General features: G+C 33.4%; 1 protein-coding gene across 1 annotated transcript in view; it reads left to right on the plus strand.

The window, feature by feature from the left end:
- The first annotated feature begins 264 nt into the window (after positions 1-264).
- LOC140016747 (uncharacterized) overlaps positions 265-21,460 on the plus strand; it is a 35,176-nt gene continuing 13,980 nt past the window's right edge. Inside the window, exon 1 of the mRNA XM_072070443.1 lies at positions 265-337. Coding sequence (XP_071926544.1) covers positions 265-337 — 73 coding nt within the window. The remainder of the gene's footprint in view (positions 338-21,460) is intronic.

Raw genomic sequence — 21,460 nt, forward strand, 5'->3', positions numbered from 1 at the left:
CAATAATACAACAAAATTATAATATTCATACATATATGTGTATATATATTACTAATAAACATAAAATTTGAAAAAAATTTAAAAAATTACAAAAATATTATTATTATCTAACAAATAAAATAGCAACATAACTCTAACTCATATATTAGTTAACTAGAATCATGTCTTGCCCAAGGGTTCACCTCGAAATTCACCCCAAAAACGCTTTTTAAAATAATGGTGGAGGTATTCTAGGATGATAGAGAAGATTATGGGTCGTCGGTAATGGCGGATTTTATGGAGAGTAATGCCTTGTATTCCGGCATTCAGGGTGTTGTTGCAGCAAAGGCAGAGTGGAGTAAGAAAAAGTGAAAAACTGAAATAGAGGAGAGCAAAACGCATTTTCAGTTTGCGTATTGGGGCATGTGTGCATGGGATGTGTGGGCTGGGGAAGTGTAGAACAAGAAGAGTTTGACTTGACAATACACGTCAGGTTACATTGACAAGTTGACAAAGGTAACGATTGAAAAGTGAAAACTCGAGTTTTGTTTCTTATTTTATGATTTGAGGTCATGATGTAGTAGACCTAGGCATTTGAGTGGAATTTACATTGGAATTTGATTTGGATGACAACATATTCATTTCTTAGTTCATTAGTGACAAAATAAAACTCGTACTGTGACTTTTTTTTACTCCATTTGATAAGCATATTTAAGGAATACGGGAACTTTCACTTTTTGAAGTTCATATTTTTAGATAGTATCTCACCGAGAAAACTAAAGTTTCATGATTCAGAAGTCAGATTTTCTCCCATAACTATTGACAATTTTAATTTGTTTCAGCACCTGGAATGATTTCCGACGATTTAGGAATAAAAGTACATAAGCATAAATTTCACAAATTAAACTGAGTATTGGGATTGAGGGAGAGGTAGGTTCTTTTCGATCCTTTTTTGTTTTGTGTATATTATGCTGTTTAGTTTAGTGCCAAATATTGGTCCAAGATGTTAAAACCACTTTTTCTAAGCAAAGATGCTAGGATTTAACTCTTATGCTGTCTTTGAAGCACTCATGTAGTAAGATTAACATTATACTAAAATTAGTAAAGCCAGAAAATAAGAAGAAAACATAAGAGTTGTTTTACTTATTCTGTTTTTATAAATATAAATAATAGTACTAAAATAGTTTAATAGCAATTGGTTTTTTAGAGTTCAAATATCTTGCCTTAAAACCACCCATTGAGAAATTAGTCACATATATGCACACCTTTTTTTCCTCAAAATACTCTTTTTTTTCTTTGTTGCAAGTGTGGCGGTCCTGTTTGGATTGCTATTTTTATGGTTTTATAGAAAAATATATTATAACAATTTGATATATGTGAGGTAAAAAAGTGATTGAACAATGTGTTCACAAAAAAAAAAATTTTGATAGAAATCCATAATCCAAATACTTTTACAAGACAACTAGAATTTTACCTGTGCCTTAGCATGGTCTTTTTTTATTTATTATAAATTTATACAAATATAAATAATTAAATACAAAAATTAACTGCAATACTACATGTTCATTCATATTAACTTTAAAAATTGATGTATTCTAAATGTTCAATTATTTCCTAATTTTTAAAAATTTATTTACATCCTTTCACTATAATATGATAGTATACATCAAATAATGTATCTCATATTAAAACTTGGTAGATATTCTTTTTTTTATAAATATTCTTATAGATAATTTAAATTTTTATAATGACCATAAATTTAGAACTATATATTCACATTTAATTAAGTAGAAAAGATCCAGCAATCCACTTTTTCTTCAATAAATATTTAGTTTCAAACAATATTGATAAATTTGTTGGTGTAATAGCTAATTCTATGTTTTACACTAAGTTAATTCAAAATTAAGGGAAGAGATAATGAACAATTTGAATACTAATCAATGATATGATGGTTAAAGGAAGTAATTTATGGAATATGTAACATTTCAATAATTGTGATTTAAAAAAGATTTTACTATAGTTCTATTTGTAATAATTTGATAGAAATCAGAATCATTAAGATAAGATTTGTTGATTTCTAAAGCAATATCATTAAGATAAGATTAGTTATTTTTTAAAGTTATTTTAACATTAGAGATAATTTTTAAACATATAATATAATCCAAATATGATTCAATATGCGTAAAATCCAAGTGGCCCATGATCCGTTAATTCTCTTCAATTAGGCATGCCACGTAGGAGTGAGAAACAATTATGATTAAAATAACTAGTTCATATATATATATATATTACAATTTGGATACGTTAGAGGAGTGGGCAAAACTGGTCCCCTTTTGTGTGTATTTTATGCAAAAAAAAAAAAATATGCAATCCCAAAGTTTGAAAGATGAACCAATTTGGACCCTTATGATTTGGACACTTATGATTTGGACACAATTAGTCTAGTTCCTGATTTTCAAAAATTTAATTATGGGTAGATTTCTATATACCTCCCTGTGTGGTTTCGCATCATACCACTTATTTCCTTTTGTTCAATAGTATCATTCAATTTCTCTATATTTTAAGCAAAGTGAAAAAAAAGACGTAAAAGCAATTCCAATTATATTAAGGGATAATTTCAGAAACCTCCCCCGAGATTTTTGATGATTTCACTGGTCTCCCTTGAGATTTGTAAAATTACACTTACGTCCCTTAGTAAAATTGTGGGCCCAATTACTTATATCACATGGGGAGAAATTACTCATATATCCTAAGACATTATGTCTTATAGAACACAAACATAATAAATCGCCAAGAAATCATGCATTATTTTATCACAATTGTAGATACCAAAATTTCACCATTTTATTTTTCTTATTTTTCTTCATTTTATTTCTATTTTTGTTCATTTTGGTTAACTTGTATTTATTTTAATTTCTTGAGAAAAGTCATTGTAGAAAAATTGGAAAAGAAAACAAAACAAAACAAAAATACAAATAAAAAAAAAAAGATGGAAACCTGCGCGCGCGTGCATCCCCATATTACCAGAAGCCATGGAGGATAGTACAAGGAAGACACAGCTCCCATTTGATCCCATTTCCACTCGATTTTTTTGCATTTTTTCTTTCCATTCAAGCCCTCCAGTACCAATCCACCTGGCTCTAATCCAAACACCAAGAAAATCCAGATCAAAGCCATCTAATGACTCAAAAACCATCAAGAAAAATGCAGTGAATCTGCACCATTGTTGCTAGGGTTGGGGGGAGTGTTTTGTGCCTATAAAAGGCTCATAAACGCGGCCAAGAACAAGGGATTGAGAGGAGAGGCGGTGGAAAAAAGAAAAACAGAGAGAAAAGGAGAGAAAACAGAGGAAAAAGAAGAAGAAAAAAGTGCAGAAAATTTCTGGAAAAAGTGAGCCAGGGTTGAGCGTAGGGGGGGTTTTCTTGATCCTCGTTCGATTTCTATAAGGACTTTTTAGAGAAAGTATCAGTTTCTGGAGGTTCTATGACATTTAAGGGTGAAGATTGGTGTTGAAAATTTTAGGAAAAGACCTTAATAGCATCTTCGAATTCGAGCTGTAAGTTACTGTCCCCGTCATCCTTGTAAAGTTGCAACACCAAGCCTGAAATTGATTTTCCAGCAGTTTGGGCGATTGTTTCTAGCTTTCTCCCATTTGATTCGACTCCCCAATTGTTTATAGGTAACAATGACTTCCTTTAATAGTTGATTTAGCACTTGTCATGAAATATTTGGACCATTTACATGAGTTTTCTGTTTCATAAAGGATGGTTCTTAGACTTTTTCTTTTTTGGGTGATTCTTGACGCTTTGGAAAAGATGGGTCGTGGTATGGCCACCGTTTGATGATTAAATGATTTGAAAAAAAAAAAAAAAAACAGCTTTAGATGTTTCCATCTCTGAGCCATCAAAAGCTGGCTTCGTTCCTTCCTTTGCTGCGTTTTTTTGTTGTTGTTTCCCCGTTTTAATTTCCTTTGTTGGACACTAAATAAGCTTTGCATCAGAATTTGGGATCATGTTGGTGGTTGTTGTATTCTTTCTTGGTTAATAAATCTGTGGTTTTCTTCGTTTGAGTTGGCGGATGGTTTGTGTTGGAGAAGTCTGCAAAGTTGCAGAAGGAATTGCGGCTAAAAAACTGCAGAAGAAAGTTTCAAATCAGCTTTGCATGGAAGTTTTCCAAAAAGTTCATTTTGACCCCCTGATTTTTGCTTAATTTTACTATGGTCCAAAATCTGAAAACATCAACCAATTTTGCCCCTTTTAAGTTTTAATCCTCTTTTTCATGTTTTAAGTGGGTTGTTTAGGTAATTATTTCTGGGTTTTATGATTTATTTAGGGTTTAATAACTTTTTGGAAAGATTTATTATCTTGTTGGGTTTAGTAAAAGTTTAGGTTTGGGGTTAATATTATTTGGTTGGGCTTGGTAAATGGGTTTTGATTTATTTCTGATTGGGTTTTGACTTGGGTTTGGAAGCCAAAACCCATGCATATTTCGGTTGGGCTTGAGTGATAGAAATAATGGGCTGGTCTGCTTGTTTCTCTTGGACTTTTGGCTGGGCTTAGGAATTCCTCGCCCAAAGAAGAAATAAAACTGATCCAATGACCTTTTTACCAAGAAGTCTGATACGAAAACTGCATTCCAGTCCCTGAACTTTTGAGTTATTTTATTGTAGCTCTAAAACTTTTAATCTCTTCCAATTAGATCCCTAATTTAATTGTAATTTAGTCCCTAAACTTTTTTTATTTGATTTTGAACCCTAATCTTTATATTAATTACATTTCGACCCTAAATACTTTTTAAATTATTTTTATTAGGTCCCTAACAGTTTTGATTTCTCAAATATAAGTTGCTTTTCTTCTTTAATTGTTAAGTGTACTTCATTTAAGTGCCTTAGTTGGTAGATTTTATGATTATTTCCATTTCTTTATAATTAAATTGGTGCCCTGACCATTTTATTGATTTTTTAGTATAAATAGGACAAATTCAACCTCAATTAACCATTACTTCAAGGGAGGTATCTTTTTTTATTATCTTAAATTCTCTTATGTGCTCCCATGTGCTTTTATATGTAATTACATGTTTTGAGTGCTTTTTGTTTCCTTTAATTACTCATTTTATTCATTTTTAAGTTTCATTTATTCTATTTAATTTGGATGATTATTTGTGAGGCATTTAAATGTCAAATTGTAATAGATAGGCGCTCAAGACATGTATTTAGCTAGCCTATGTAATAGGTATGTTTTTATTATTTTTAATTCTCCCCTTAGATTGTAGTTAGGGCCCCAAATGTAATAGTTAGACTTTTATTTGCATTTCTTTACTTGTGTGCTTGCATGCTTGTGTGCTTATGTGTTTATTCATTTTTTTTAGGGTCTTTGCATCTAGATATCATGCTTACGTGTTATGTGATATATGTGTTTTACGCGTTTACTTGATTTAATTATACTTTATGTGATTTATTTAGTTATAATAAATGCATGACGTCACCACACTAGTCCAACGTTAGTTGTGGCCTTTTCCCCCGATTTCTCGCTAGTCCAATGCTAGTGAGAACCTATAGAAATGGTGATAAGGAGGTCGAGGGAGCTATCCAAGTGGAGCAAGTGAATGTGCCATTGGGGCCTATGACACGAGCTCGCGCGAAGAGGTTGAATGAGACACTACAAACATTGGTTCGTACGGCCCGTGAGTCAAGTGGAGAGCCAAGGGCGATTGAGGGCCTCAACGAAGCTAGAGATGTTGTCCTATTATCGGCCATCCATGAGGATTAGCTGCCCATGATTCGCCTGGGTCATGGCCCATTATTAGTTTAGTAGAGTGTAATAAAGAGTTCCAACTCGCTTGTGGTTTGGACCTTAGTCGTTATTAGTTCTTGGGTTAAGGGGCTAGGCCATGTGGGCCTTAGGACCAATAGCACTTTAGTGGGCCACGTAGTTAGTCCCTACGCTGAGCCGGTACGGGGGTCTCGCTGCGTTCGTTGTCTTCAACGTGATGTCTCTACCTTCTAGATCCAAGCCTTTCTGTACGAGTTGCATCACAAAGTTGGTGCCTTTCGTATCAAATGGGTTAGTGCAATGCTAGACCCGTTAGGCCGTCTCGAGCTAGATTCACATTCTTTGCGTGATGTTCATCACATTTCATATATATCTTTCATTTTTAGGGTCTTTTCTTATCTTGCATGATATTTCTTCTATATATTACCCCCATTATCCCTATGTGCGCGAAACATGACATTTAGATTTGCATTCCATTTAGGAAAATAGAAATAGGCTAGTCCATTTATTTGACTAGGTTAGGAGAGTCATCCTTCAAATATGGGAAATGAACGAGTGTGGCTTTTAGCCTTAGCACGCTCTTGTCCCCTTCTTTCAAAAGGAAAGATTGAGTCACGAATTTTATTCTCCCGTACCCGTTATGTTGCATCCCTCTCTTAGGCCACATATGCTTATCTAATATTATAATTTTTCTTTTCTTCGAATTTCACTCTTTGCATATTCGTTACCTCTTCTAAGAATCATTTTGGGCATCACAATTAATGTGATTTGCACCAATTAAACTTTGAAGAGATATTTTGATCATCTCGATATTCATTAGATCTAGATTTGTATCCATATAGAAACGCCCTAATGTGATAAGTTTTATAAGTTAGATTAAGAAGATTTTCGACTAAATCTCGCAACTAACCTTGGTTAGGTTGAAAGGATGCCTTATGTTTGATTCTATCAAATTTTTGCGTGCGCTTTCTTCAATCGTGACTCCCGAACTCTTTTCTCTTGTTTTTAAAGACGTGGAGTCGTCTAAAAAGGGTATTATCTATTTTTTGTTAAAAATATATTTTTAGGTGACTTGGTACACCTAAACTCGATACCAAGTGGCGACTCCTATTTTTTCTTAAAAACCCTTTTTGGACTATTAGTTTGGGTCCAAATCGTCACACTTTTTAAGTCCCATTTTAGGCCCTTTTTCTTTTATTCTCTAAAATCAAAAACTCATTTTCCAAATCAAAAATTCATTTTTCTAACACCTAAATACATTAGATTTATTTTATTTTTCAAAAAAAGGGGCGCAACAACAATAAAATACCATTTTGTTTATTTTACATTTGAATATTTACATACATATTAGTTCTACACTACATTATATATAAGGCAAGGGATAGGGTATGGGAATTGGCCTAATGTAAATCGATGCTAAGTTATACAAAAATCTACGTAATAAGTTAATTAAATCGATGTTCAACATCACATCAAACACTATCAAAATGTTTTGATGAATATATAATAAGAAAATACAACAAGCTAAAAGTTGACCATTGAGAAAATAGGAAGGCTAGCGGTAATTTGAAAAGAAAAATATGCATATCGGTTTGTCAAAATTAAAAGTACAAATATAATTCATTTGAGAGGGCACAATGTATATTTTTTAAATTTAGGGTGGCAAAAGGTTACCTCGCTATAGGTTAGGTTTTGGGAAGGGGGGAGGGCAAAGTGTTATTAACCCAAGTTAAATACTGTAACATAAACCAACTTGGAACATTTATGCATTTTTTTCCATTTTGTAACAGTTCGCCACCAATGGCGGTTTCAAACAGGAAATTGAGGGTCCAACTTCCACAAACCTAAATAAAATGCCCTTTTTTTCCCTTTTTCTGGCAAACCGTGGGGTGGGATGCCAACAAAAAATTTTATTAACTTAATAAATCATTACAAGGATGGGAGTATGTTCCCAACCTACAGAAAAAGTGCTGCATGTTGGGTATGACGACTCATTATATTGAAGCCTCAGAGAGACCTTGGCCCTTTTTGTTTTTTGGGCCAGAAAGACTTTGACTTGACTTCGAATAATTCAGTTTTGCAGGATAGTCAAATAATGGTAAAAAATTATTTGCTTACATCATATACACAATTTTTAATATATTTTTTTATTTTTTTAATTATTTTTTTATCTCACATACATTATATCACAAAAAGTACTACAATAATTATTTCAAATAATCTCCTATCTGAACAGTCAGTGAAAAAAAAATGGAAAGCTATTGTAAACCCGAACCCCGGGCAGGCAGGAACAGTTGCAGGTGCAACCGTTCCTGACGGTTTGTGCATTTTGCACACGGCGTAACTTTATTTTCACAACGTGTAAATTTAGAACAAATTTTTGTGGGTCCCACACACGTTGTTAAAAACGAGGTACATGAAATGATCTGGACCATACAATTTATCGAGGCCAAATCTTGACCATTAACAGCTTAGGAGCGGTCCACCTGATGACCGCTCCCGCCCCTCATCCTGTAAACCCAGGTCTTGCTTCTCATTTATGATTTGAGGTCACGATGTAACAGCTCCATGCATTTGAGTGGAATGCACATTGGAATTTGATTTGGATAAGAATTTATTCATTTCAAGCTTGATTAGTGACAAATAAAAACTTATATGGCTTTTAATCACTCTTGGTCTGATTTCAATAAGTATATTTAATGTGCAAACGAGAGAGCAACAAAGAAGAATAAGAAAATATCATCTCGTTCCATTCACCTTTTCAGGTTCATAATTGTTTGATGATTCGTGTTTCAATTTACAGTGAAATGGTTTGAAACAACCTAGGAGGGAAAACACATAAACATAAAATTGACAAGTTAAAGAGATACATGGGATTGAGGGAGAAGAAGGTTATTTTTTGTCCTTTTTGGTTTCTTGGCTTGTGTGTGAATTACGTTGTTTAGAGCCGGATATTGGTCCAAAAGGCAAACTTCACCCTTTCTGAGAACATATGTTGGGATTTAACTCTTATTGCTATTGTTGACGGACTCATGTAGTAAGATTCTTCTTGTAACAATGTACTAAAACTAGTAAAGACCAAAAATAAGACAAAGGAAAAAATAAACATGAAAGTTGTTTTGATCATTCTACATTTCTACTTTTGTATTATGCTCTAATAAAAGAATAATTCATCAAAATCTGGTCTTGTAAAAAAAAACACCAACTGAGGAATTACTCAGAATTTTTTTCATTGCGAATGTCATGTTTACGAGAGAATTACGATTTGGACATCCAATTTTCTGGGGATAGGCAAATCTAGCCCCAGATAGTTTGGTAAAAAGAAAAAAATAATTCCTTTTCTTAAGTAAAACATAAAATTATTGTTTAAATACAGCTTTTAAGGCATCATTGTAATTTTATTACAATGCACGAAGGAATTTCTATTTCAAGTTTAAGATGGAAAAGAACTGAATGGAAAAATGAAGTTTGACCGAAATAGATGTCAGCCTATAAGCTCAAAAATAAATAAATAAATAAAGGATCAGTGTCTATGAATGAAAATACTTGACTTTGGGAGCACATATTATGCTAATACATATTTTCAAGTGTAAATATGTCATCACAACTTGCATATAACAATGATTAAGCATAAGAAACTTCATATTCTTTTATGTTTTTCCTCTGTCCCTGCAATTCATAGAAACATTCATACACTAACAAGAAGTTATTTAACCTTATTTTCAGCTCAAGTTTTTCTTTCTTCAAATTCTTTATGTTCGTTTAATGGATACGTTTTCATTATAAAAACCTTTTAATGATTAGGGACCAAGTAATTTTTTCTTATTGTTTTATAGTTTAAGAAGTGATTTAGTTGCAAATTAGCATTTAGTATGCAAAGGTCCACAGCTTAATATATATTCCAGTCTAATCATATCAATGACTAATGGGACGCCGTAAAGACAACGGACCAAGACCTCAAATTTTCCAGCAAAGACAAAGGATCAAGACCCTAAAGACCTCAAAGTTTTTCAGCAAAGACAAAGGACCAAGACCAACAAGACCCAAATTTAACGCCAATATAATTTTTTTCATTATTATGCTAAAAATATTGATTTTTTAGATTAATTATCCTTGGTGTTGTTACAAACTAGAGTTGACTAAAGGTTTTAGTAATAAATATACAAGTTGGAAAAAGAACGATGTAGTGTTAAAGTGCAAAACATGTTTTACCTTATGAAATTAACTATAGTTAACCCTTGGGAGTATAAATGTTAATTTGATATTTCTATTATACCCCTAGAGTTGGCTAAAAATTTTGAAGGCAAAATGAGTAAAGAAAAACAATATTAGGGGACAAACTGTAAAATTAACTGGCTATATCTCAAGGGGAGATTTTGTAATTAATTCTAATTTTAATTAACATTCCTAGAGATATTTGAAACGTGTCCATGAAGTTGATTGTGGGAAAAAAATTTAAGAGCAGGCGTTGGATTGATAAATTCTAAAAGGAAGGTAAAACGGCACGTAAATTTTCAGTGAAGGAAAATTCCAAAGAGTAAAATGCTTTCTGTCACAAAACCCACGTAAGAATCCGGGACTCAGCTAATGTACCTATAAAATATGGCTAATATTGATCACAAATTAATTTTGTAACTCCATTTGATAATTAAAATTTAAATATTGTAACATAAACCAACTTTCAATCATAGTTATTAAACCTGGTCCGGTCCAGCGGTTCGACCAGTCAACCCGGTGAACTGGCCATTGAACCAGACCGGTTCACTAATTAAATCGTTTCTGCAAGTGAACTGTTGACTTTTCAACGGACTAACTGTTCAACCGGATTAAACCGAAAACCTGACCGATTTTGTGGACAAACTGGTTATGAGGAAAAAATCTTTCCAAACCTTTGCTTGGATTCGAACCCAAGACCTTTGTATAGGTTTATGACATACTTACCAGCAAATCACTTTGCCACATGTTAGTTAATTACCATTCTCTTTATTTTTTTATTTCTCCAAAACAAATTTATTTGAAATCTTTTAATAAAAACTTATGACCCCTAAATTCTATAAATTATAAAATAGATTTCAAAAATAACATATTACATAATTTATTTTAAAGACAAATATTATTTTTAATAATTTTTTGCACTTAAAATTCGTAAGTAACCTAGATAATTACACTAAACATATAAAATTTTACACTTAAAGTTTGGTGGATTACTAATTAAATTTATGTTTTACTGATTCTTATATGAATTAAATATTCTATAGAAAATTAAATTAAATGAACATTTGTAATGACATTGTTTATTACAATTTATATCATATATCCTATATCAAAAATTATAAGACATAATATTTAAATATATTTAGTGACCCACTGGTTCAACCACTCACCCACTGGTTAAACCAGTGACCCGTTGACTCACCTCCTTCGCCGGTCTCTTCTCCAGACCGTGTTTAATAATTATGCTTTTCAATAGTTATGCATTTTTTTTATTGTAACTATAATTCAAATTTCAAACTTCCAGAATTTATACATGAATAAATTAATTGCACAAGTTGGTTGAGAAAGGAAATTTTTTGAGTTGCCATATAAACGGTAGACTCGCCATCAATACTTGAGAAACGAAGATAGTCTAAATAATAGAGAAGATTTAGTAATACCGGTAATTGTTCACTCTTCCCTGTGGGATCGACCCGATATATACCCTAAACTACTAGTTGACCTGTATACTTGCCGTAAACGGGTGTAATTCGATTTTTTTTTTAACTTGCACGTATGTAAAAAACCCGTCAAGTTTTTGGCGCCCTTGCCGGGAAAGATTTGGCAATATCGGTGTGAAAAACAACTTTATTAGTTTAGACATTTCATTAGTTATAGTGTGAATGTTATTTTCTGTTATTTTTGTGTGTATGTGTTCATTACCTATTTTTCTTACTAATTTTGCTTTTGAAGTTGTTTAAAAGCAATTTTAGGTGATGAGAAGGGTAGGTCAATTTGGAGGACAATGCTTGAGAAGTGGAAGATTGGCAATGAATGGTTACAAAGTCCAAACCTCCTTCAACAGAGGTAACCAAGAATTTACTGAATGTATATCTTTTGGAGATGGTTTAAAGTGCTTAAAGACTAAATTTGATGTTATGATGTTACAAGTTCAAATGGAAACAATTATGCATGAAATTGAGCAAGGGAAGAATGTTAATGCTTTTAATTCTTATCATGTGATTTGTGACTTGTGTGGAAGTTATCATGCTACTAGTACATGTAGACAAGCACAAAATGTGGATTATTTTGATGAATTAGAGCATTACAATCCTTGTTTTGATCAATATAGTGCTAATTGGAGCAATTCTCCTGCTTATGGTTGGGATAGTCAATGTACTTATAGTGATTATTCATATTTTTCTGATTACTAACCTGAAAGTGTCTAATATGAATCAAAACCATCTTGGGAGTTGGCAATAGAGAAGTTAGCTAATGCACCTCTACCTTGGGAGTTAGAAAGTGAACCATTAGCTAATGATTCTAATGCATCTTGTGAGCTAGCTGTAGAAAAATTTTCTAATCAATTTGATTTAACAATAGAAAAGCTAGCAAATGCAACTTCCAACGATTTTGATAGGATTGAGAAAAGAATAGATGAATTAACTTCTTATTTCGGTAGAATACATGAGCAATTGAATGCATTGTATGAAGTTATTTCCTCTAATAATTTGCAAAATGATCCTAGCATGAATGGTGGGAATGTTGTATGTGAAAATGGGTTGCATTTTGATGAAAATGATGAATGTCAAGTGTGTTTTAATGAGCAAATATCAATTTCACATGATAATATCTTTGGAACTAATTTTGAGCCTCAAGAGGTGAGTTTTAATGACTCGTTTTTCACCCCTCTTGAGGAGTGCATTGAAAGTATAGGTTCTAAGGGTATTGTTGCCCAAGATACTCTCATGACATTTCCTTTGGTAAATTCTCAAGTGGTATATATTCAAGGTAACATCTATGAAACACTTGGGATAGGTAAGTTACTTCCATATCTCATATCATTAGAACATGTGATTTTTACTATAAAGTCACCTTTTAATGATCCACCACGGCCTAAAATGGTGGATTATTCGTTAACTAAGCCTCCTTGAAAAATGAGGTGATATAGTCAAGCTAATGACTATAAAGAAGTGCTAGTTGGGAGGCAACCCAATGATTTCTTGTTTTTAGTAAGTTTAAGTTGTTTAACTAGTGTTTTTGTGTATTTTGTAGGTAGCAATGACAAGAAGTCACGTGAAATATTTCAAGTGCAAAGGAGTTTATAAGGAGTGGAGACTGATGTGAAAAAGGGAAGCTTAACCTTCATTTTTGAGTTTACAATGCTTAATTTCATGTTATGAGGTTAAGTTAGTCATTTGCATGAAGTTAAAGTGGCTTCAAGTGTTTAAATGTGTTCATGACCTATTTGCACTCTTTAGACCATTTGAGCACCACCATGTGCATTGGAAGTGTCAAGGGGACTATTTGATCCAAGAACCTCAACCCTCAATTTGCATTCTACATGTTTTTTATTTGTTTTGAGATGTTAAGATTCATGTTTAAGTCATTTTCCATGTGCGTGAAGTGCTGAATTGTTAAAAATTTCATTGTAGAGCACGAATTGGAGAGTGTGTTTCAAATTGGGGTCAAACTGAAAATTGCAGAAACTTCTACAATAAGTGCAAAATCAATGGATCCGAGGCCTCGGATCCACTTCTGCAATCAGAAAAAAATTTGAGCTTCTTGATCCGAGCTCACTTATCATGATCCGACCTCGAATCCTTTCAAAAACGACCTCAAATCCTTTCCAAAACGAAACCTCGGACGACTTTTCCTCATTCTTCCCTCTTTTTCCTCCTTCAACTCCACTTTTCTTCTTGTTGGTTGCAAGCTTTTATTCTTAAGAAGTTTTATTTTTGTCTTTTTCAAAGTGCATTAATTGAACTCTCCATTCTTTCTCAAGTAAAGTTGAAAATTCATCACATTGCTATGGATTCGGATCGCGCAAGTTCATTAGGGGAGTATTACTTTCTCTTACTTTTGTTATTTCTCTTTTATCGCATTGAGGACAATGTGAAGTTTAAGTGTGGGGGAGAAAAATATTTGAACTTGCACTTTAATGCTATGTGACGATATTTTATGAATTTAAATGATTAGAAATGTTGGAATTGTGCATAGAAATCTTGCCATATGGATAATTTGCTTGAAATTGGGTATGTTGGCAGGAATTTTTGTCCATTTATAAGAGAAAACTCTGTCAAAATTTTTCTAAAATCTTTTCCAATATTTCATTATGGCCCAAAAGTTCTTCAAATTTTTGCATTTTTATTCAAAAGGGCTAAATTGTTCCAACTTTAAGTGTCTAATTCTTTCACTTTTGAAAACTTTATATATATTTTAGAAGATTTAATCCTCCTTTAACTTGGAAATGATTAGTATGCAAGTAGGATTTTTGCATTTTAGAAAGTATATCCGATAAAATGAGAAAAATTATGCCTATAATTTTACATGTTTAATGAGATTTCTTCTCTTTACTTAATTTTTCAAGTAAGTGATTGATATAGTCGATAAAGGTTATACTCCTCCTTTGATTATTCTTATATATTTTCTATGAGGGAAAATTTATTTATTGTCTTACAAAAAAAGAAAAAAAATGAGAAAAGAAAAAAAAAGAGAATAATAGTTTTTCTTCTACTCCAATGATATTTGTACTGAGTAACCGGGTGTTGGCATCTACAAATATCGACTTTCGCATAAAAAAGTACTTGAATTACGAGTATGCATAGCAATTTAAATAAGTGAAATGTTGAGTAATCGGAGATCTTCACCTAAAAGTGTTGACTTTCGCGTAAAAAAACATTCTCACTATTTAAGTAAAATTAGTGTAAATAAATCCCTCTTAGTTGTAAAATTTTGGGAAAAAGATGATTATAGGAGGAGGAAGGCTATAACTTGACTATGTGATTTGCTTATTTGTGAAATTATGTTAGGGTGAGAGATTAAGTTTACTTGATATTATGAGTATTTAGTGTAATTTAAACAATTGCATAATGATTGTTTTCCAAGTCATGAGGAATTAAATTTGACAAAAAATGCATATATTATTTCACCTCTTGAATCATTGTAATTGATTATGTGTGAATAGCTTGAGGACAAGCAATGGTTCAAGTGTGGGGGAGTTTGATAAGTGCATAGTTTACGTGTTTTTTAGTGTGTTTTAATTAATTTTATAGTTAATTAACTAAGATTCTAGTGAAAATATGTATTTAGGGGTTTAAGTGTTAAAAATTGCATTTCTATGGATTTTTATGTGAAAACTTCATGTTTTTGTAAATTTAATGATTCAATCATCAAATGACATAAATTGAGAAGAGAATTGGATGATTGATGATGGTTTTAAGTGATAAAAAGAGAATATGAAGTGCAAAAGATGAAATGCAATCAAGTTCTAAAGAAAAGGAGTTTAACAGCTTTGACATCTTGTGGTATTTTGGCAATATCTTAAGCGACAATGATCAGATTGAGGTGATTCTTATACCATTTTGAAGCCAAGAGATAGAACTACATTTGGTATGAAGACATTGAAGTCCAGTTCGGTGGTTTTCATAGTCAAAAGGTCGAAATACTGAAGTACATTTTCTATGGTCGAAGCTGAAACAAGTTTCTAACCATTCAAGGGTAATTTGGTCAATTTCTCAGTCCACGGAGCCCGAAATTAGGTGATTCTTGATGATTAGAAAGCTAACTCAAAGAGCTACAACTTTCCTGTTTTACATAAGAGCTAGTTCGGCCTCTAACATCGAGAAAATATCAGTTGAAGTGGATCAAAAACAGAGCAAGCGATCCGAACATGGACCCAATATGATCCGAGTCCTCATCTGATCTTCTGGACAAGTGGATCCGAGAGCAGAGGATCCGAGCTCGGATCCACTGTAGCAGGGCTCGGATCCCAATGAATAGTGAAAATAAAAATAAAGAAAAATGCGATCCGAGGGGCTATTTTGAGCGATCCGAGCTCGGATCTATCCCTCGGATTGCTACTTTCGGCTCTGTAACTGGCTCTGCAACTTGTGCTCTTTTCACACAAGCTTTTTGACCAATTTATCTGCAAGAAATCCGGCTGAAACTGAGCATGCAAGTATGGAGAAATCAAGAAACATCTTTTGGTGATTCCATGAAGCAATTACATCAACTTTAACAACTCACCATAAGCTTGAATTCCTATATAAAGAGAAGCCTTGAAGAACATTTTGATAGCTTGGGAGGCTAGAGAAACTCCACAAAAATGTAGTTCTCACTAGTTTTTTCTTAGTTCAATTAGTTTAGTAGTTGAGCATAGAGTAGTATAGTTCATCCTACTTGTTTATTAGCTAGGCAAAGATGAAGATGGAGATGAAGAAGGCAAGGGAAGAGCTCATGTGACAAGGATTGCTTTTCTTTCCAACTCTTTATCTTTTGTACTTGATTCCAAGTTTAGTTAATATACAAGTTCTGGATTTTGTGTTTAATATGTGTCTCTAAAGTTTATGCCTTGAGTTTGATTGAACTTTCTATAATTGTTAGTGTTTATTATTTGGTTATTTGATTGCTATGATTTGAGCAAGTTATTTAGCACTTTGGTTCTTTAAATCATGATTAATCTGGTACCATTAATTGTGATTATCTAAGGTGTTGTTTCTACAATGAAAATTGAGATTTAACACTAGTTCAAGAAGTACTAAACATAGGGAGTACACTCATGAAAGTAGAGATGCACCTATGTGATTTTTAGTGATTCATTTCATGTAATTACACTGAAGAAATGAACTTATAGCTAATTTCATAATCATGAGAATAGGTATGGATTAGTTATAGGTATAATTGATTCACTACGAAAGTAGGATTCAAATGCATAAGGAAATTACACCATAACTAGCCTAAATGTAGTACTCAATGATCCAAATATAGCACTTGCATGAGTAGTTAGGGATACCACAACGTAAGGAGTTTTTATTTGTTATTTTGTATAATTTTAGTAGGTTAAATTTGTTATAATTCATTGATAGTCTAAATAATAGAGAAGATTTAGTAATACCGGTAATTGTTCACTCTTCCCTGTGGGATCGACCCGATATATACCCTAAACTACTAGTTGACCTGTATACTTGCAGTGAACGGGTGTAATTCGATTTTTTTTAACTTGCACGTATGTAAAAAACCCGTCAGTAGTCTGGTTCTGAAAAAGTGAAGATTTGATGAAAGAAGTTAGATGTTGAAGACAACCATTCCGATGGAAAAAACGAAGCATGTAGTGGGATGGATGAGATTTAAAGATTTGGTGCTATAAGATGTATATGCAAATGCACGAATTTCCAAAGTCCTCGTTCCAAGGTCCAAGTAAAGAATCTCGCCAGATATCTCATGACTTTTAGTCTGTGTTCTGTATTTCTCATTGGATATATCTCTGCTCTTCTCTCTGCCTCATTTCCTTTTCTTCGTCCCTTTTCTTTTAAATCATACTAATTGCATGAGGTGGTTTCCCTATATATAGGTTTCTCTCTTTCTTTCCTGTCACATAATTGAAAGAGACAAAATTTTGTAGACTTTGAAACTTGTTACATTCTACTTGTTGCAGAAACATCTGCAATAATGAATGCCCAACTAAAGTTTGCAAGAAAGGTTCTATTTGATATGTAATGCATATGTGTACAGAGATTGTGATGACCGGAAAATTCGCTCATATTTTCTTAAAATTCCCTCTTATTTTGATTAACTTACTTTATAATATCTATACCACTCATTTACTCCCTTAATAGTTGTAATGAATAAGAGAATTAAGAGTTTTACCCTTAGTTTTATAGTTCGGGTAAATTAGGGTTTTCACGTATTTTGGTAGTGTGATTAATTTTGGAGGTGTGTGTACTAAACTTGGTGGTTAAGAGTGAGTTTTATCTAAGAGAAAGTGTGTGTTTAGAATTGCTAATAATAAGTTAGTGAATCATAAGTTAAAACACTAGTACGCGCGAGTTAGGGAAAAACAGCTTGAACCGACATGCACCGTTTGCTACCAATTGAATACACCACTTGAACACTACTTTATTACTTTAATTTCCTTGTTGGTAATTGAGCAAAATCAGCCCTAAATATCTTCTTAAGACAGCCGAAAATTTGGACTTAAAGAAGAGAGAGAAAAGAAAATTTTGAGATTCAATCTTGTAGCGACACTTGGCAGAAATCCAACCAACTTTGACTAAACTAATTTTCTTTCTTCTTATCACCAAATTAGCTTCATTTCTCCTTTATTCTTCTTCATGTTGGCTGAAACTCAAGAGAGGGAAAAGAGAGAAAAACCAACTTCAACCCCAACCTTGAATGCATATTGTTTGAATGAAATCTCAAAAACTAAACCGATTAAACTTATCTTTTGGTGTTTGGAAAACTTAGTGTGGTGAAATTTTTGGAAGAGAGTGGTTTGGTTTTCACTTGCAAGCAACTCTTGGAAGGTATAAACCTTGAACTTCATTTTCTCTTGCTCAATCTTGTTAATTTGGTATACAAGCTTCTACTCTTGGATTGCTATGGCTAATTATTTAGGTTTTGATGGTGTAGTGGAAAATTTAGCTAGGGTTTACATTTTTCAGATTTGATTAGGATTGTTTAACTAGTAAATGATGTTATTGAGGTTGGAAATGGAACTTGTGAAGTGATTTTAGGCTTGAGTGTAACTTTGTTAGAGTAAAAGTTGAATTCCAGCATTGGTAGAGATTCTGCCCTGTTTCTTTGAACCGATCTGACCTGCATATTGTGACGCCCCCACTTCTCTCAAGGGCGAACCCAAGGGTATCCACGGAACGCCTGCCCAACTCTCGCCAGGACTCGAGACAAATCTATTCAAAGTTAACAATATATAACAATTAATACTAGTTTAATACGGAAAAGTCGCTTCCATAATTGAATATCCAAGTCTTACACCACGAGTTCAAAATACATCAGTTACCCAATTCTTACATCAAGATCCAAAAGATACATCAATTCCCAAAATATACAACAACCAAAATGTCTAGTCGATTACATTTGAAACCCTAATACAAAAGTATATCCAAAGGGTTCCACCGAGTTTCATTCCATCCATTCCTATTAAGGAAAACAAATCTACGGGGTGAGCAATTACTCGTAAGACCAAGAAAACACACGTGCAAGCACGTTGTCCAAGTAACAATCCAATATTCAACAATAATATTCAAGTAAATTACAATTCGAGAGAGAAAAGTAAACAGAAACAATTTAAGGATACAGGAGCTCTCAGGAGCTATTTTCCACTTGTTTCGCCACGGCTCGATCCAATACCCCCTCGTGATGACACTCCGTCATCCGGGTGGGTATTATATCCCGTTGAAACTTCACTTATTACTTCCTCCGGCCAACATTCCACCCTTTCGGATCCGTAGCCAAACACGCACGAAAAAGACGATACTCGTCGAGTATGCCGAACGAGATCTCAAGAGATCAAATTTTGATTTTTAGAACACGCACAAAAAGAGCGATACTCCACAAGTATACTGAACAAGATCTCAAAAGATCAAGTTGTGTTTTGTTATTCTCTTGGTTTATCAAGCTTCTCGACCAAGCCCATGCCGGCTCGAGTTGCAAGATTGGCTAAAAGAATTGGGCGTCCCCATAAGTCGAGGAGATTCACTCCACCCGACAACACGACACGCACGACATGTACGACACGCACGATAACATGCTATGCACACGAAAACGAGTATATTTTAGTCGACGAGATTCACTCAAATCAACTTTAAAAACCAAGTTAATGCAAGTAAAGTTCAAGTAAAGGAGAGCGAGTGCGATAAAGTATACACTCGTCTCATCAAGTGATATTCACGTATATAAGCAGGTAAATCAAGTAAACGCGACAAGTCATGCACTTGATACTCACCAATTCAAAAATAATTGAGCGAGTAAAGTCTTTAGTTGTCCCCTCTGGGATTCTCTTCAAGACTCGCTTGAGTACCTGAAACAATTAAAAAGCATTTTTCACTCATAATCACGCATTAATCAAGAAAGGAGTTACACTCATCTAGACTAGTCAATACCTCAAACCGAGAACCTTAACCACTCAAAATAAAGGTTCAGAAGTGAGGTTTTATTAACACAAGAAAAACTGATTTTCTTCAAAAAATCGAGTTTAAAGCGACTAATTATCATCAAGAAAGAATAACAAGTTCTCAAAATTTCATTTTCTAAGAAATCGGCAAATTTCAGCTTTGCGCGTCAAATTTAAAAAAAATAGATCTTGCCCTCAGTAGGTCTAAAATTGGAAAACTTGGTACCGTTAGAAATTAATTCCGAAGTACTAAAAGTTCCTAGAAGACACTTTTCCATGATTCAATTTGGAAGACATTCGAATTTTGGCTTCAAGTTGCTATTTTGGAATACCGAGACAGATTTGGGTTGATTTTCGGCAAAGTTTGGAAATTCGGCATAATTCACACAACAAGAACTAGCCTCTGAAATTTGGAACTCAATTATAGTTACATTCAAAGTTTACAACACAACAAGCAGAACAAGAATCGGGATTTTGAGCACCAAGATATAGTTGCTCAAAGTCACTGAAATTTCCTCTTCAAACAAAGGTTTTCCAGGTTTAATGCTTGAGCTTTGTTACTTTAGTTGGACATCGAAATGGACTCGGAATGGCACCAAATTTGACAGTATTATACTACCATATAAGGGCAATTCTTCTGTAAATTTTCATGCAAACATTCACATGGAAAGTCAGTTAACCAAATCATTAAAACCCCAAGAATTTCCAAGGCAAAACTGCCTTGTAGTTCCGTTTTCCTTTTGCCAAGATGTTTGGCCAAAAAAAACCTCTCAAACATGGTTCATTTGTGTAGACATTGTCTAAGAAATATCTAAGATACATTTGGTAGGTGGTTAACACCAAGAATTTCGAAACAACAAGTCCCAATCAAAATTTAGGCATCCAACTAGTCAAAAGAGGGTTTTTCATTACTGAGTCAGTTTCGAATTTCGCCCACAACTCACTCAATTCAACTTGGAATTGAGCGTGATTGGTGGTGTTAAAAACTAGATTCATAAAGCTACAATTTCTTAGAATAAATCGTTATCAAAATCTATCCACAGCTAACTCATATTTGAGCATCAATTCGTTGCTCAAAACAGAGCTCCCAGTGTAGATGCGAAACAGGACAGTCATGTTCAAATGATTGGTATGGACGACTCAAGTGGAACTAGAACATTCATTTTATACCGTTAGAAACTAGGAATGTCTAGTTTCCAGTGCCGTAAACGGCACTCGATTTCGACGTCAGAGTAAAAAGTTATAGCCAAAACAAAAACACTGCCAGAGCAGTTACAGGAAAATTTCTAGTTTTGCTGATTTCCGAAAACACATCATTTGGCCAACTAAATCATGAAATTTTTTGATGAAACTTTCTACACAACCCACACAACATATATACATCATAAAAAAGTCATTATAACCACGAAAAATCACCCTATGGGTCACGGACAACACAGGGGCAGAAATGGAAAATTTTTATCCTCACTCCCCTTTGAACTTTTATCCATAATATCACTCATTTCCACTAATTAAACACTAATCCAACATTAATAACATCAAAACACAACAAATCAGTCCATCAAGCCCCTTTGAACTTTCATCCATAATATCACTCATGTCCACT

This window comes from Coffea arabica, chromosome 1e, assembly GCF_036785885.1.
Source record: "Coffea arabica cultivar ET-39 chromosome 1e, Coffea Arabica ET-39 HiFi, whole genome shotgun sequence".
In the NCBI taxonomy this organism is placed as follows: Eukaryota; Viridiplantae; Streptophyta; class Magnoliopsida; order Gentianales; family Rubiaceae; genus Coffea; species Coffea arabica.